Genomic DNA, 15189 nt, shown 5'->3' on the forward strand with positions numbered 1-15189 from the left:
CTGTTAACTTTTGCTGTGGAGTGGATCACTGACTTCCTGTGTCATAATGTTTATTTATTACTGAGTTCCCTGGCATGTTTCTTGTACTTGTCCCCTTATGTAGCTGCAGTGAGCTGGCCTGTTGACTGAAGATTACATTTTCCTACCTTCCGGCATCACGGATGGGGAGAAGAATGAGTAACCAACCAAAATACAACAGTATCAGTTAGCAACAAGGGCTGGCAATTCTTCCTCCTTCTCCTGACCCACTGAAACTGTGATTTCATTTGTATAGTAGAAGAGGTCATAGGAATGTCAGGTGGAAATCGGCTGAGTCTTTTCAACATGACCATATCCACTGTAAAGTTTCTGACATTGTTACCCCACACCCTCATTGCTGACTGCACCAGGCCAGATGGGAAATTCTCAGCCATGTCTTTATTCCTGGTCTTCAGGGCTAGAGCCCCTCCCTGATGGTGTCCAAATGCCTGTTCTCTGAAGAAAGGGTGTTTATATGATTAAAGATACTATTTTTTTTTAAATGTCTCAATCATGATAAATTTTTAGGTCAGGAAAACTCATGTTTTGGGTTATTATTATTATTATTATTATTATTATTATTATTATTATTATTATTATTATTATACATTTCTTTCCTCTTGCTTTCACTATAAATCACATAAGGTGGTAGTTGTTGAAATTATGAGAATTCTACTGAGGGTAAACTTGTACTCCAACAGTCTGTGTAGTACAAAGATGTTAATTTAAAAATAGCAGTTGTCTTAGTAGACTTGAAAGGGACACCATCCTCTCATGGAGGAGTGCACATCTGAGAAGAGAGCTTATTACTAGTGTGAATTATGAAGATGAAGGCTGCTCCATGACAATGAGTGCTTGGCTCTTCTGGACCAGTTGGCCGCTGGAGTCCCTCCCTCACCTTGAAGTGATATAAATGAAAATTACTGTGAATTGGTTCATTGCTGATTGTGAGTGTGGATATTAAAACAATTTTTTGAAAGACTTTCAGCTGATAAAGTCCAGGAATAAATAGCATTATTGCTGTCTAAGCACATTGTGGGGATTGACTTAAGACATGATTATAAAATATGTTGATAAATGAAGTACCTTCCTAATGTTAATGATAATAGAATAATAGTGGTGCAGGATGCTTCTTTTGGCTTTCACTGTTAACTACAGTAATTAGATTTACTTTCCAGAAAAGATTTTCAAAACATTTTCATTTAAGGCTTGCTTTGTTATGTAGAATCTATTTTGCTTCCACAATGTGCTAGGTGACAGTGGGCATGCTATAGTTTATAAGATAGTTTATAAGAGAGCGACATGCACAGTTACATACCAGTGTGGCATTGAACATTCTCCAACCTTCTGGAAAGAAATTTCATAATATGTTCCAAAGACTTTCACCTTATATTACTATTGTGTCTTTCTTAAAAGGATAACTTAAACCATTTTTCTTTGATTTCGGCTATTATAATATAATCACTTTACCACCATCCCCCTTTCTCTTCCCTCCTTCCAAGCCCTTCTATAGACTCCTTGCTTTCTTCGAAACTGATGACCTCTTTTATTATGAATTGTTAATACATAAATTATACATATATGTGTGTGTATATATACATATATATATATATATATATATATATATATGTTCTTAAATATAGCATCAGTCCGTATAATCAAACTCTTTTTGAAATCTTGCTTATATTCATTGTAAAAGCAGTATCTAGGCTTGGAAAGGGAGCGTAAGATTTGACGAAGGCAAGTGAGCCTGCATGGGTTTTGTCTCTGCTTTTGCTTTAGTCCTGTGGAAATTGTGATTTCAAGCAAGCAATCACCATACATCTTTGGACTTTGGCTCTGTTCTCCTCCAATTCTACCCAGCCATAGGGCCCTGTTTAGAGCATGCAAAGAGACTCTACTGCCTAACAGCTGCTGCTGGCACTCTCACTCTGCACCCAGATTCTGTTTGAAACATTATCAAGATATTAAAATGCCCAGTTTTCCTGTGCCTGCTGAAGAAAGGTACTGTTGCTAATCCCTAATACAACTGAGGACCAAAGTAGCTACTGGGTATTAGGACATAGACCAAAGCTCTTGTCTAGGAAGAGGCCTTTTCCCAGTGGCCTAAGGCTGTACATTTCCAAACATATTTATAACTAGTGACTGAAAAAAAAAATCCAGCTAGATATGATAATGTTGTAAAACTAAATAGCCTTAAATTGGATATAGAGATTATTCCTTGTGAGTTTATTAATTTCATTTGTGAAATTTTCTTTGCAGTAAATATGATCTTAACATCTGCCTAAACAGTGCTTTTTAAGACAGAGGCTCACAGCCTCTGTCACATTGTGGTATTTGCAAGGTTCTATCATTAAAATCCATTCTTACCTTCCTGAATGCAATCATTTTCTTTATTAGTTAGTCTTGAGTTGTAGATGTCTTCATTAACTGTGGGCATCATCAGGCTGTTTTCTGTGACCTTCGGAATTGGACATACTTTTTGGTCACCGCCTGGCTTGCATATGTGCAGGCTCTCCTACCTAGTGATCTCTTTACCATGGAGGCCAGGCCTCCCAGTGTAGTGAAGGATCAAGAACAGACAAGCAAAGCAGGGTCACCTCAGTCCCACCTTCACGAGGTGGACTATTAGTCCAGTCTCAGATAGCAAAATGTGTCTGGGAATATTCCGATAATGTAACTGCACTTTGAAAGGAAACATTCAAAATTCCCATAAGTTTGTTATCACCACTCTTGAATATTAGACTATCTGCATTGCTCCCTAAAGATGGTCCCACTCTCTTATCTCACATCACCAATCATCAATCTGCACTCTGTCTCTAGATTTGCTTAGTCTAGACATTTGTTGCCACATGCATCCTTCAATATTTAACTTTTCTCACTGGTTTATCTCCCTTCCCATGAGGTTTTTCCGGTTCTTCCATGATATACCATGTACTAAACTTCATCTCATTTTATTGTGCATTAATGTTCTCTTGTATGAATGTGTTGTTCTGTGTTTACCATTAATTGATGGCCATTTTGATATTTACTACTCCTTGGCTATTTGGAATCACTCTTGTAATAATTGTGTGTAAGCTTTTGCATATAGACCTATTCTCTTTTTATTTACTATTTGTTCTTTGACAGTTTCATACATGGATGTATTTTAATTATATATACCCCATTTATCCTTTGTAACTCCCCTCCGCATTTCTTGCTGAACACCTTACCACATTTAGCTTTTATTTTTGAGGTAGACGTTAGCACTACAAAGGAAATAATGTCAGTTTTTATGGTAGCTCTTGGGCCAGTAAAGTCGAAAGTGACCAAATCATTAGCCTACAAAAGAAATTAAAGGGGTTAGAAGGGAAAATGACCTAAAGAGGTCAGAATACATGACTCTGATTGAATGAGTGATGAATGATCACTTTCCTGCTGGATTTAAGGAAGCATGTTAAGGGGTGTATATTGCTTACCAGCTCACTATCTGGTATACTTAAAATTGATCCATCTAAATAAAGATCTCCTCAGGCTCCACCAACTTCTTGCCCTACAACTCATAAAAGGCCTTGAGTGTTGGGTGTGGTGGCGCACACCTTTAATCCCAGAACTCAGGAGACAGAAGCAGGTGCGGATCTCTCTGAGTTCGAGGCCAGCCTGGTCTACAAAGTGAGTCTAGGACAACAAGGGCTGTACACAGAAACCCTGTCTCAAAAAAAAAAAAAAAAAAAAAAAAAAAAAAGAGGTCCTGGGTAAAAGGAAGGCATTCTCTCAGAGCTCATTTTATCTGGTTGTGTTTTTGGTTTTTGGTTTGTTTGTTTGTTTGTTTGTTTGTTTGTTTGTTTTCTCTGTGTAGTCTTGGCTGCCTCTGCCTCCTGAGGGCTAGGATAACAGGCCTGCACCACTACCACCCAGCTTGGTTTTGGTTTGGTTAGATTTATATTGGTTTGTTTGTTTTTCCTGCTTATTCCATGTTTCCTTATTCTTCTTTGGAACGATATAACGCTGTCAGAATCCACTGGCTTAGCATGACTTTGGTCATCATTAGCCTTTAGGCAACCTAGTGATGCTTTCTAGGGGTGCAGGGCCTCTGCCAGCTAAAGAAGCAAAAGGACAAGGAAGTGTCTTGGAAATCTTAGGGAGTTCAGTAGAGCCATTATGTGAAACTTGGAAAATTTGAGCCCCCTCTTGGTGTTCTTAGTCTCAGCAATAAGAATTTAAGAACCAGCATAAATAGAAGCTGAAGGACAAACAATGAATTTAAATGAAAGCTTGATAACAATTTATTAGAGTTTACCAGGAAACCCTAGGCTGAGCAAAGTATAAATTTTGTAACTGCCTGGAGTAGGACACTGGTTAGAATAAACTGGTTTGTGGTCATCCCTATGGCTCCAGGAAGCCATGTATGAGAAGTGGGAACTTTAGGAAAAAAAAAAGAAAAAAAGAAAAACACAAGAAAGTCCAAAACATTAGTTAGTTTAAATATATACCTAGGGCAAGCACTAGCTGGCCAGTAGCTGAAAAAAAATGACAGAAGAAAAAAAAAAAGAATAATTAATCAGTATTCAGAAGGGCAAGCAATGTTGGGGTTTATGTGGTACATTACCTTGGTAGATAAGAATTAAGGAATTCTGTAGAGATCAAACCATGCAACAGTTCTCTTATAAGAAATTTATGGGGGTGGGGAGCAGAAAGCCTTCTTGGAGCAGACAGGGGAGTGAGGGAGGGAGAGGCGGCAGAGACAGAGACAGATAAAGAGAGAGAGCAGGGGAGAAGTGAGAGATGAAAAACAGAGCAAGAAAGTGGTCTCTGGGCCAGATGTGGTGGCACAAGCCTTTAATCCCAGCACTCAGGAGGCAGAGTCAAGTGGATCGCTGTGAGTTCGAGGCCTGGTCTACAAAGTGAGCCCAGGAGAGCCAAGATAACATAGAGAAACCCTGTCTTGAAAAACCAAAAAAAAAAAAAAAAAAAAAGAAGAGGAGAGTGGTCTCTGATAGTGAAGACCTTTGAATGGTGTATGCTTCTGGCACTGCTTCCCTAAGAACAAGCACCTGATGTGGAACAAGCAGGCCCAGCCAAACTCAACCCAATGGCAGGTCATAAGGATACACTAGGAGGAGAGAATTTAGGGAAGGAAAATAATGTTATCTTAAGCTGAATCCGTCCTTGTAGACTTGCTACCCTAGTCAGGTCCTTGACCTCCTTGAATGTCTTTACTCTTAAGGAAAGAGACAAGTGCATATACACCTCCTCCTAGAGGTGGAGTCTACTCTTTATACTAGCTCCTTGAGTTGAGTTCACTAAGAGTCAGGAAAAGCCTCACTACTTAAAATAAAAATGAAACAGTAAAACCAAAATCAAACTCAAACCCCCACCCCCTGCCATCCATTTTAACCCACTGAGTTTAATTAGGTTTGCTTCCTTGACTTTCAGTGGAGACTTATTTTCTAGACTACAGGAAACTATATTTTTATATTTATATATCTGTGTATATGGACACACACTTTTGCGTGTTACCAGGAGAAGAATTTGCTAAGTAACTCAGAAATGATATTTATGTGCTAATTTTAATTTTGTTTAATTTTTTTGAGAAATTTCCAAATTGTGTCAATAATGGTGACTGCCTCAGAGTCTTTCCCAGCCGTTCTGTTGTTAGTCTTTTTATTTTAAGTATGTTAGTGGGTGTGCAGAGCTTTTTCATTGTACATTTACATTTTCATTTCCTTGGGGATTAAGGAGATTGAGTGTCTTTTCAGGCGCTTATTGACCATTTGTATATCTTTCTTGAGAAACTATTCAGAGCCTCTCCAGGATTTTTAATTGGCTTACTTGTCTTTTTTTGTTTGTTTGTTTGAGTTGTAAAAGATCTGTAGCATCCTAACAAATCCCTCATCAGTTACTCACTTGCAGATATTTTTCTCATACTTTGAATAGTGTTTTTCACTTTATTTATGTCCTTCCAAGCACAAAAGTTCTATTCATTTTTCTTTCTTTTTCTGACATTAGCAACACAGAATTATTCCTTGTGATCTTGAGTTTTGGGGTGCTGAGGTGAGGGTTTCAGATTGATCATGCTCCTCGGGAACCTTCCTTTGGATCTAAAAGTGATCACCCTGCTTTCACATTCTAGTGAGCCGGGACAAACTTTTTTTTTTTAAATTTCATTGAAGCCTAGTTTATCTCCTACCTCTCTCTGTCTCTGTCTCTGTGTGTGTGTCTCTCTCTTTGTGTGTATGTATATGTGTGTATGTGTGTTTCTCTCTCTCTCTCTCTCTCTCTCTCTCTCTCTCTCTCTCTCTCTCTCTCTCCCCCCTCTCCCCTCTCCCTCTCTGCTTTAGATGACAAATCTAAGTGATGTGTGACTTTTGAGAACAAGATTCCTTTCTTGACTAAGAGCTCACCTAGAGGAGCTAGGATGTGTAAAGATCAGTAAGTGGTCATCAAAGGCACCCAAATCAAATGTGGTCCAGAGTTCATTGTCTCATGCCTAAGAAGAACAAAGAAATACAGGAAGCAAGGACAAGGCTGAATGTACTTTTATCAAGGAAATGTGAGAAGGAATTCCTGAGCGGCAGTGGAGTAGAACCTTCCTGCTGCCCTGTCCCATGGCTGTTACTGCAGGAACTAGATAAAGATTGAAGTAGTCTTCATGGAGACTGGAGATTTTTAGTAGATGGAGGCCTTAGCCAGTAAGGAGTTCATATACTCTATACACAGTCTGTCCACAGAAGCAGAGTTACTGCTCCATGTGTAGGAAATAAATTTGGGGTCATGAAGAAAGAGACCACCACTCTAATTGAAGTAACCAAACAAGGCAAATTTTTACTCTTGATCTAGAGTGTGTGATCCAGTGAGGAAGCACACTGACAAGAAGTGTACTTGGTATTTATGCTAACTCAGATGGTAACTGTTTTGCTCCCCATTTGCTGGAGTTCTACCTCTTATTCAATTGGCCAGTCATAAAAGAATTGGTATATAGGAAATGAAGGAGGAAGGGAAAAAGAGTTACTTCTCCAACGGGAAAAAAGTCTGTGTTCCAGGTCATGCAATTCCTGGAATGCATCCCCGGGCCTTTATGCAAGTAAAAATTGCCCCATATTTTTTGAGTAGTTATGTTAAATGATTTGAGAAAACTCATAGTTGTTGTTGTTTTAATCTACTCATACTCAGAGTTGAAGTAGATAAAATATTTTAATTCCTTGACCTAAACACAAGTTTCAAGTATTTGATAGAAAGAACTCATATTTAAAATTTTTACAAATGCAGGCTTCACATGTATTGTGTGATTAACTCATGAACCATTATTCTGCCTCTTCATAACTGCCTAAGCAGAGCAACTAAACTCTAGTTTCATAAACTAATTATACAACCCAATGTTGAAGAAGTTCCTCCACTACTTCCTTCAAAACACTTTGCTTAAGTCCAGTTAATTCTGTCAAATTGCGATGGAGTTCAGGTCATCTTGGTCTTGATCCTCTTATTCTTTTATTAAACAAGGACAAGGTAAATTTTTATGTAATAAAGTACCTGTGAAAAAATTCTGGAGATCATTAGCAAAACAGAACTCCCAACATCCAGTGTTAACGCAATGGGGCGAAGAGTGATTCCAGCCCAGTGCTGTTAGTTCAGGAAGAGGTGCCAGTGCAAACACAAGCTTGCAGAACAGTATAGTGCCTTTGTAGAGCTGCAGTAGGCCATACACTTTGCAAGCACCACTATGGCAGTAACAAGAAACAAGAAAGTTATTGTGAAAACCCAAGCTTTGCCTCAGATAGCTTACATTATCTGTCATTTGTATCTCCAGAGGGAGAAGACAGAGCTACATCTGAGGATGGAGATTGGCATTACTAACTAATATTAGGATGGGCCCAAACAGGGACTTGGGTTGTAACCTGGTAGAAATTGATGGGGCTGCTTTATGTAGGATGGCTGAAGAAGGCTGCCTTTAATTTATGACTCTTGAGCTTATTGTATAGAAAGAAAAGGAAAGGGTTACGTATAAATATGGAAGGTAAAATAGCCAGAGTTGGAGGAAGGATTATTAAGCCAGGAGATTGAAGTGAAAGACAAGGTAAGATCACTAAAATCCTTTTTAGCTCAATGTGTGAGGATGGATCTTAACATATTATACAGTGGACAGTGGACAAAGGATTATGAGATAATTTTAGAGAGAACATAGGATGTATAGAATGAAATACATGGTGGAGGAGGAAATAGTCAAGAAGATAGAAGTGAAATATCCATGTGATATCACTAAAGGTTTGCTGTGGTCATGACAGCTTTGGGGTCTTGGGTCCTTGACATTCCAGTATTTGTTCTATTTGCTTCATATTCCTAAGCTCATTTCATGTAGGTAACAGATCGATATATAGATAGATGACAGAACTATGTTAATCAAGCACGTTTTATAGGTCTGAAAACTGACAGTGATGAAACTTCCAGAGGACCACCATTAGATTTTTACAGAACCAAGATAAGTCACAACCAGTGGATTTATCTTTTAACATCCAACTTGGAACCCCTATGTGGGGTGGTCTCTAAAATGTTATCACTTACTGAGTGTAGAATAAATGGGTTATAGGAGATAGATGGGTCTGATTGTTGCTGGAGAGACTGGTTAAATGGCATTTATTTTTAAACCCAAAGATGTGAGGAGAAAGACAGCCAGCTCAAATTATCATGCCCAAATTAATTTTAAAAAGCCATTAATTGAAGCAAGATTTTAAATATGTGTACGTGTACCGTCTCCTTCTAAAGTCTAGGTTCAAGAGATCAGCATTGGACCTTAGGAAGATGAGAGTTTTATAGCTCGGGAGTAGGTGGTTTCCAAATGGAGGATTATTTGGCCAAAATAGGCAGGGTTACATAAGCAGAGCACAAACATTATAAATTAGTCATAACAACCTCCTGAAAAGACATGTTTGTAAGGTGGTCACAACAAGATGATCTTAGCAAGGTAGTCTTAGATGGTACAGAATATTTGTAGTTAAGGTTAGAGGTAGTTATAGCCCAATTCTTGAGAAGCAGAAATTTAATCATAAACAGGAATGAACCTAGTTTATCTTTACTATAAAATGACTTTTAAGCTTAAGGTAGGCTGGGTCATAATTTATTAGACTCAAGGAGAAAATGCTGCAAGAAGAGCCAGAACAGGATTTAAAACTCATTTTCATTTTTCCCTGTATTGAAAACATTTTTGCTGCAACAAGAGACTTGAGATAGAGCAATATAAGGAAAGAAGGGTTTGTTCTGACTTATAGTTAAAAAACATGTATTACAACGCCTTTTCTACTCTTCAAGAGATGGCTCAGAGGTTAAGAGCACCTATTGCTTTTCCAGAGATCCTGAGTTCAATTCCCATCAACCACATGAAGGCTCACAACCATCTATAATGAGATCTGGTGTTCTCTTCTGGTGTGCAGGAAGAACACTGTATACATAATGAATAAACCTTTAAAAACAACAACAGCCTCCCTTAGAGTACCAACTTTCAGTACTTCTTACTTCTTTCTTTGTGGTAAGAAGATACCTTAACCAAATTAACTTAAGAAAGAAACAGTTTAGTATAACTTGCAACTCAAGGAGATACATTTTGTCATGAAAGGGAAAACAGGAGCACAAACCCAAGCTGTAATATATACAGGAAGAGAGCTTAAGCTAGAAGCCTCCAGACTTAGTCTCTGTCACTTATGGCAGCAAACTTTACCCCATAAAGGTTCCAGTACCTACCCAAACAGAACCACCAGATGGGGTTCAAGTATTAAAGTGCATAAGTAAATGTCCCTGTGTCATGCTGTAATGTAAGAGCTGGTTACTGTAGACAGTTGAATGAATAAAAGTCTTGGACCCACTACAAAGAAACAAGCCAGTATTCTTAGCAAAGTCCCATATGATACCTGCATAAAAACATAGCTTTCATTTTGGAAAAGAACAAGCAGAAAATACCACTTACCTTTGAATTAATGGAGAGAAGTATGTTGGCCTTTTCCCATACCAGTCTTTGTGTTTCTGCATTAATGCTGGTATGTCAAGTTGGAAGATGCAAGAGTTTGCATAATTCTTAATTATGCCCTCCTTACAGATGTCTTAATAACAAATGTGGGAATTGAAATTCAAAGATTGAGGGCGATGTCCTCTCTCCCTTGCAGCTCTAATATTCTCATCAAGAACCACTGTGGAGCAGCATGCCTGATTTACTTCCACAATAGCTTGTGACACTGTGCCACATTATCTGCTTGAAAGGGGGTGAGTTTGCAGCTAGAATCAAGGCCCTTAATGTTCCTCTGGCATCCTCCTCTCCCCTCCACAGGCGGAATCCTCTGCACTTCCACCTCATTGCTGATTCTATTGCTGAGCAGATCCTGGCTACACTCTTCCAGACCTGGATGGTACCTGCAGTGCGTGTGGACTTCTATAATGCTGATGAGCTCAAGGTACTGAAAGGAAGGAGGGGAAAAGGATAAGAGTTTCCCTGTCCTGCTGCAGCTGGAATCCTTGGTAGGGTGTAATTAAATGGACTGTAGTGAAGACAGAGACTTCACCTCCTGGTTGGAAATGTTCAGGTTGTAATTGGGCTTATCTGAATTTATCATTAAGCAACACATTAGTAAAACTGGTCTGCTAACGTAGAACCTACTTTGGTCTGGGCAATTCTATCCACCAAGGTACTTCATAGAAGCTGAAGTTCAGTGCTCTTGGTACATACCTGAACATGGTATGTACTACAATGATAGCTCATCATTCTGCTGCTCTCCAAGGTGAATGCTGACCTCAGAGTTGGACAGACCTTGCCTTAAGTCTGTGCTCTATTAAATACTGATCACAAGACACAAACCAATCATCAGCTCATGCTGGCCTGCTTCTTCAGGCACAGAAAGGATGTATGCTCAAGTTTTAAGGTAAGTAAGAGTTTCTGATGAAAGAATATATGACAATGCCCCAAGAAGACTATACTGAATAAAGAAGACTACATTTGGAGTCTTATTCAACCAATAAGTCATGTGGTCACCTAATTCCTTTTTTTGAAGTTCTATAATGCCACCTTGCTTCCATGATGATTGAGATTGTGATCTAATGAAAGACCATGTACTTGGGCTCCCAACTCTGCTACTTATCTGTCTTTTGTCATTTCTATGAATTCTCCCTAACACTTAGCAATACATATTTGAAGACACCTGATGTGTGCCTTGTCACCAGTGTCGCCATCCTAGTCTCATTCTGTTCTCTGTATCACACTTATTCTCCCTACTATCTTGTCAAATCTCACTCATCCTTTTATACTCAGTGGCATTGCTGTTCTTTCTCCTTCCCAAGAATAAGCAAGGGATGTTTTATACAGTTGTCTGTTATCACTATGTCTAATCTATGGTCCTTACTCCCCATGCAGCCACAGGAAGCTATAAATGCATCCTGACATAAAAATGTAAATTTACTTAAAACAGACTAAGATGTGTGTATGAGTGTATGTGTTTATTTATTTTTATTTTTTGTAAAACACTTACACAGATCTTGAGCATGGAATGTTCAAATGACTATTCTATTGTAGCAGTGCTAAAATTCTGAGCCTGCCATTGGAGCCTAGCAGAATATCTATAATGAAATATGAAGCCAAGAGCTTTTTCTAGTACATAAGAAGTGGTGCATGGTAGGTTTCCCTCATACTTGGCATAATATATGTATCTGGTGCATAGTGGGTCGTGCATGGTAGGTGTCTTATATACTAGGAGGTTTAAAATACTGCTATTGCTAAAGGTACTAGCAGGTTTTGCCCTCTGTTTCTAATCACCTTGGGAAGGACCATACACCTAGGCCTGGGGCCAATTCTGAGAAATTGATTCTTCTAAGAGCCACAATGCCATTATAATTGCATTTCAGACTAGTAGCATTTTAAATAGATCATGCTGATGCATGCTAGAGTTTCTGATTTTCACATATTTTAGGCTCTGAGGTTGATGGAGATGTTCAGAATTTTGTATTTGGGGCTTGTCGTAATTTGTGTGCCATTCCAATCTATTCTGAGCTAAAATTGATTAACATTCTTAAAATGGTAAAAACAAAATTTAGCAAATTGCTGTACTAATTAAGGTAAGAAGCAAGCTACTCTTGTTTCCCAGGGTTTTAGCTGCAACACCATGGGGGAAATGAAACCAGAAAGGAGGAGCAGAGCTGGCAAGAGGGCTCCTCTGCTCCACACTTATCACCCACTTCCTCCCTGCACTGTCTCAATCAACAAGCTACCTATGGCTTGTTTAGCAACACAGAGGGAGCCAGGTGAGGGGGCATAAGTTTGTAATCCAAGAAAATTTTGTTGCTTGTGCAGGAGGATAACTATCTCCAAGGCAACCTGAAATATATTGTGAGATTCTGTCTTTAAAGAAAAAAAAACTGAGAAGAGGGCAATCCCTACGTTTTAATATCAAAAATATGTCTTCTATAGAAAGCCAATGTAATCGAGTCTGAGACTTGGCTAGCTTACTTGTCAAATGGGCTAGGTTAAAGCCAACCACTGAGGGAGGAGATAGTTTCAGTAACATATCAAGTTCTTAAAAATCCTTGGTGACAAGAATGTATATTCCCAGTCTTTGGGAGACTAGGGAGGAAGGATTGTTAGACCCCAAGAGTTAGAGCCCAGCAGGTAACTTAGCAAGACTCTTTCTCAAAAAAATAAAAAATAAAAAATAATTTTTTTTTTTTGAAATTTGAAGAATCAAACTCTTTTTTGAATTCCAAGGTCATGTAGTACCTACATGTTGTGGATCATATTGATCACATCTCCTGAGATGCAATCCATGGACTTTATATTGTTGAAGGGCCAAAGTGATCCCTGCAGTCCCGTGAGTCTTAGATGAGAGGAGAAAATAGAGAGTGAATGTGGTTCTTTTATTCATGGTTATTCACATAAAGAAGTTGTCTGCTATTCTACAAGCTTGTTATTTCTTGGTTAGATTTTTGTCAATTTGAAACAAGTTAAAGTTATTTGGGAAAGGTAACCTAAGTTGGGAAAATGCCTTTGTCAGATTAGTTTGTAGGAAACATTCTTGATAAGAGTTGATGTGAGAGGGCCCAGCACACTGGGGTGCTGCCATCCCTTGACAGGTGGTCCTGGCTGTAGAAGAAAGTAGGTTGAGCAAGTTATGGAAAGCATGCCTGGAAGCAGTGTTCCTCCATAATCTGTTTCAGTCTTTGCCTACAGGTTTCTACCTTGAGTTTCTTTCATATCTCCCTTCAATGATGAAGTATGATCAGGACATATAAGCCCTGCCTTACATGGAAGAGTCCTGACATCTGTATTTCTTTCTACCTGTTAGCAGCTCTCTCATATATCTCAGGATTTTTATTCCAGATCTTACCTAGATATTGAGTGTGGACATATTTCCTGGGCACTAGTGGTCATACAGAAAAACATTCATATATGATCATTTCTGCAAACTTGCTCATGACACTGTGATAGGCATAGCTACTCATCATTGGCTTGTTCCTGATCCCTGTGAGTAACCCCACATCCTAGTTGAGCCTTGGTATCCCTATCCAACCATCATTACCTTTCTTTGCACATTGGCATCTCTTGCCTTCTCTTTTGCTCACATTTCCTCTCCCAGGACTATTCTTCTATAATAGCAAGGATCAGTTTTCTGAAAAAGTGAACCCACATATGGTACCCCTGCCCTCTGTTTAAAATTTTCTGTGGTCCCATATTGCTCTTAAGAGGAAGACCAAAACTGTGCAAGCCATTTCTTTTGGCTATTAAACTGTTTCTTGGTCTTCATTTTCTCATTGCTAAGTCATTCCCCTCTCTCTTTTGAAGTTATGCTGTTGTGGGCAACTGCCTTTTTTGTCATCACCTTGGGGACTCTTTGTTTTGTGCATTGTAGGATTGCACACATTTCATGAGGAAACTCATCACAGACCATGGACTTCTTTAATATCTTGCTTGTGATGGTTTGAGAATAGCTTCCATAGACTCATGTTTGAACACATGGTAGATCTGTTTGGGAAGGATTAGGTGGTGTGTGTGAGGCAGGGCGGTGTGTCATTGGGGAAGGCTTTGAGGTTTCAAATGTCCACAGAATTCCCATTAGCTCCTATGCCTTGTAGTTGTGTTCTAAGATGTGAGCTCTCAGCTACTACTCCAGTGCCATGCCCGCCTATCTGTATCCATACTCTTTGGCATGATATCATGGTCTCTAACACTCTGAAACTGTAAGCCTCAATTAAATTCTTGTTTACGTTGCCTTGGTCTTAGTGTCTTATCACTAAGACCCTTTTAATGTCTTTTTGCTCCCTGGGTTTTGTCCCTGTTGTGTGACTTGTTGATTAAGGAAATAATCACTATGGTACATAGTCCATGTAGAGCTGCTTTCCTTGTTTTATTTTTAGTTCTGGCGATTTAGCCTAGGGTTTCACCAAAGCTAGTCATGCATTGTTATACTGAGCCTCATTCCCTCCCCTTTATTTTACTTTTTGTTTTCAGACAGTGCCTCACTAAGTTTCCAAGGTAGTCTGGAACCTATGATACTCGTGCTTCAGCTTCGTAGTAGCTGGGATCATGGACCAGGCTTAGCATGCCCAGCTCCAGTGCTGTGTTATTGAGAACAACAAGGAACAATTTATCTTTGTTTGCAGAATAGGGTCATCACATTTCTGAGTATCATTTGCCATCGGTGTGGGCAGCCAGGTGTCTGCCTTCCTGAGACTTTGCAATAGTGGTTTTGCATATATACCAGTCCATATCCCAGTGGCAGCCCTAGGATAGGTAAGTATTCATTTTTCTGTCTTTTCTTTTGACTATTCCACTTTCTTTTTCTAAATATAATAAGATACTGTCTCATTATGCAGCCTGCAATGGCCTTGAATTCACCATGTATCTCATGCTTCCTTCAAACTCACTATGAAACCAGGTTGATTTTTTTTTTTACTTGACAAGTATCAGGAACAAACACATCCACATGTCACCCTTTTGATGATAACTGGGAAGGAAGAAGAACAGGAGGGAAGCAGACATGAGCTGTGTTCTATAGTTGTGTTCAACAAGTATGTCAGAAAGCCCATCTGCAGACATGCAAGACAGTCTCTCCTGATAGGGCTGGCTCCAAGAAATCACTTTGTATAGCTCTTGAAAGTGGCATTTCTCAGACATGCTCCTGTGGGCCCTCTTTTATCTATGTTAGTGCTGGAGATGGAGTATGAGGG

The 15189-nt window shown here is 39.1% G+C and overlaps 1 protein-coding gene across 6 annotated transcripts in view; it reads left to right on the forward strand.

Annotated features, from left to right (window-relative positions):
* Nucleotides 1-15189, forward strand: part of LARGE1 (LARGE xylosyl- and glucuronyltransferase 1) — a 303751-nt gene that overhangs the window by 242232 nt on the left and 46330 nt on the right. For all 6 annotated transcript variants that reach the window (XM_084755864.1, XM_084755865.1, XM_084755863.1 and 3 more), the window contains one exon: nt 10310-10433. In XM_084755864.1, the coding sequence (XP_084611990.1) occupies nt 10310-10433 (124 nt within the window). The remainder of the gene's footprint in view (nt 1-10309; nt 10434-15189) is intronic.

The sequence above is a fragment of the Acomys minous genome, assembly GCF_964271855.1.
Source record: "Acomys minous genome assembly, chromosome: 14".
NCBI classification, from domain to species: domain Eukaryota; kingdom Metazoa; phylum Chordata; class Mammalia; order Rodentia; family Muridae; genus Acomys; species Acomys minous.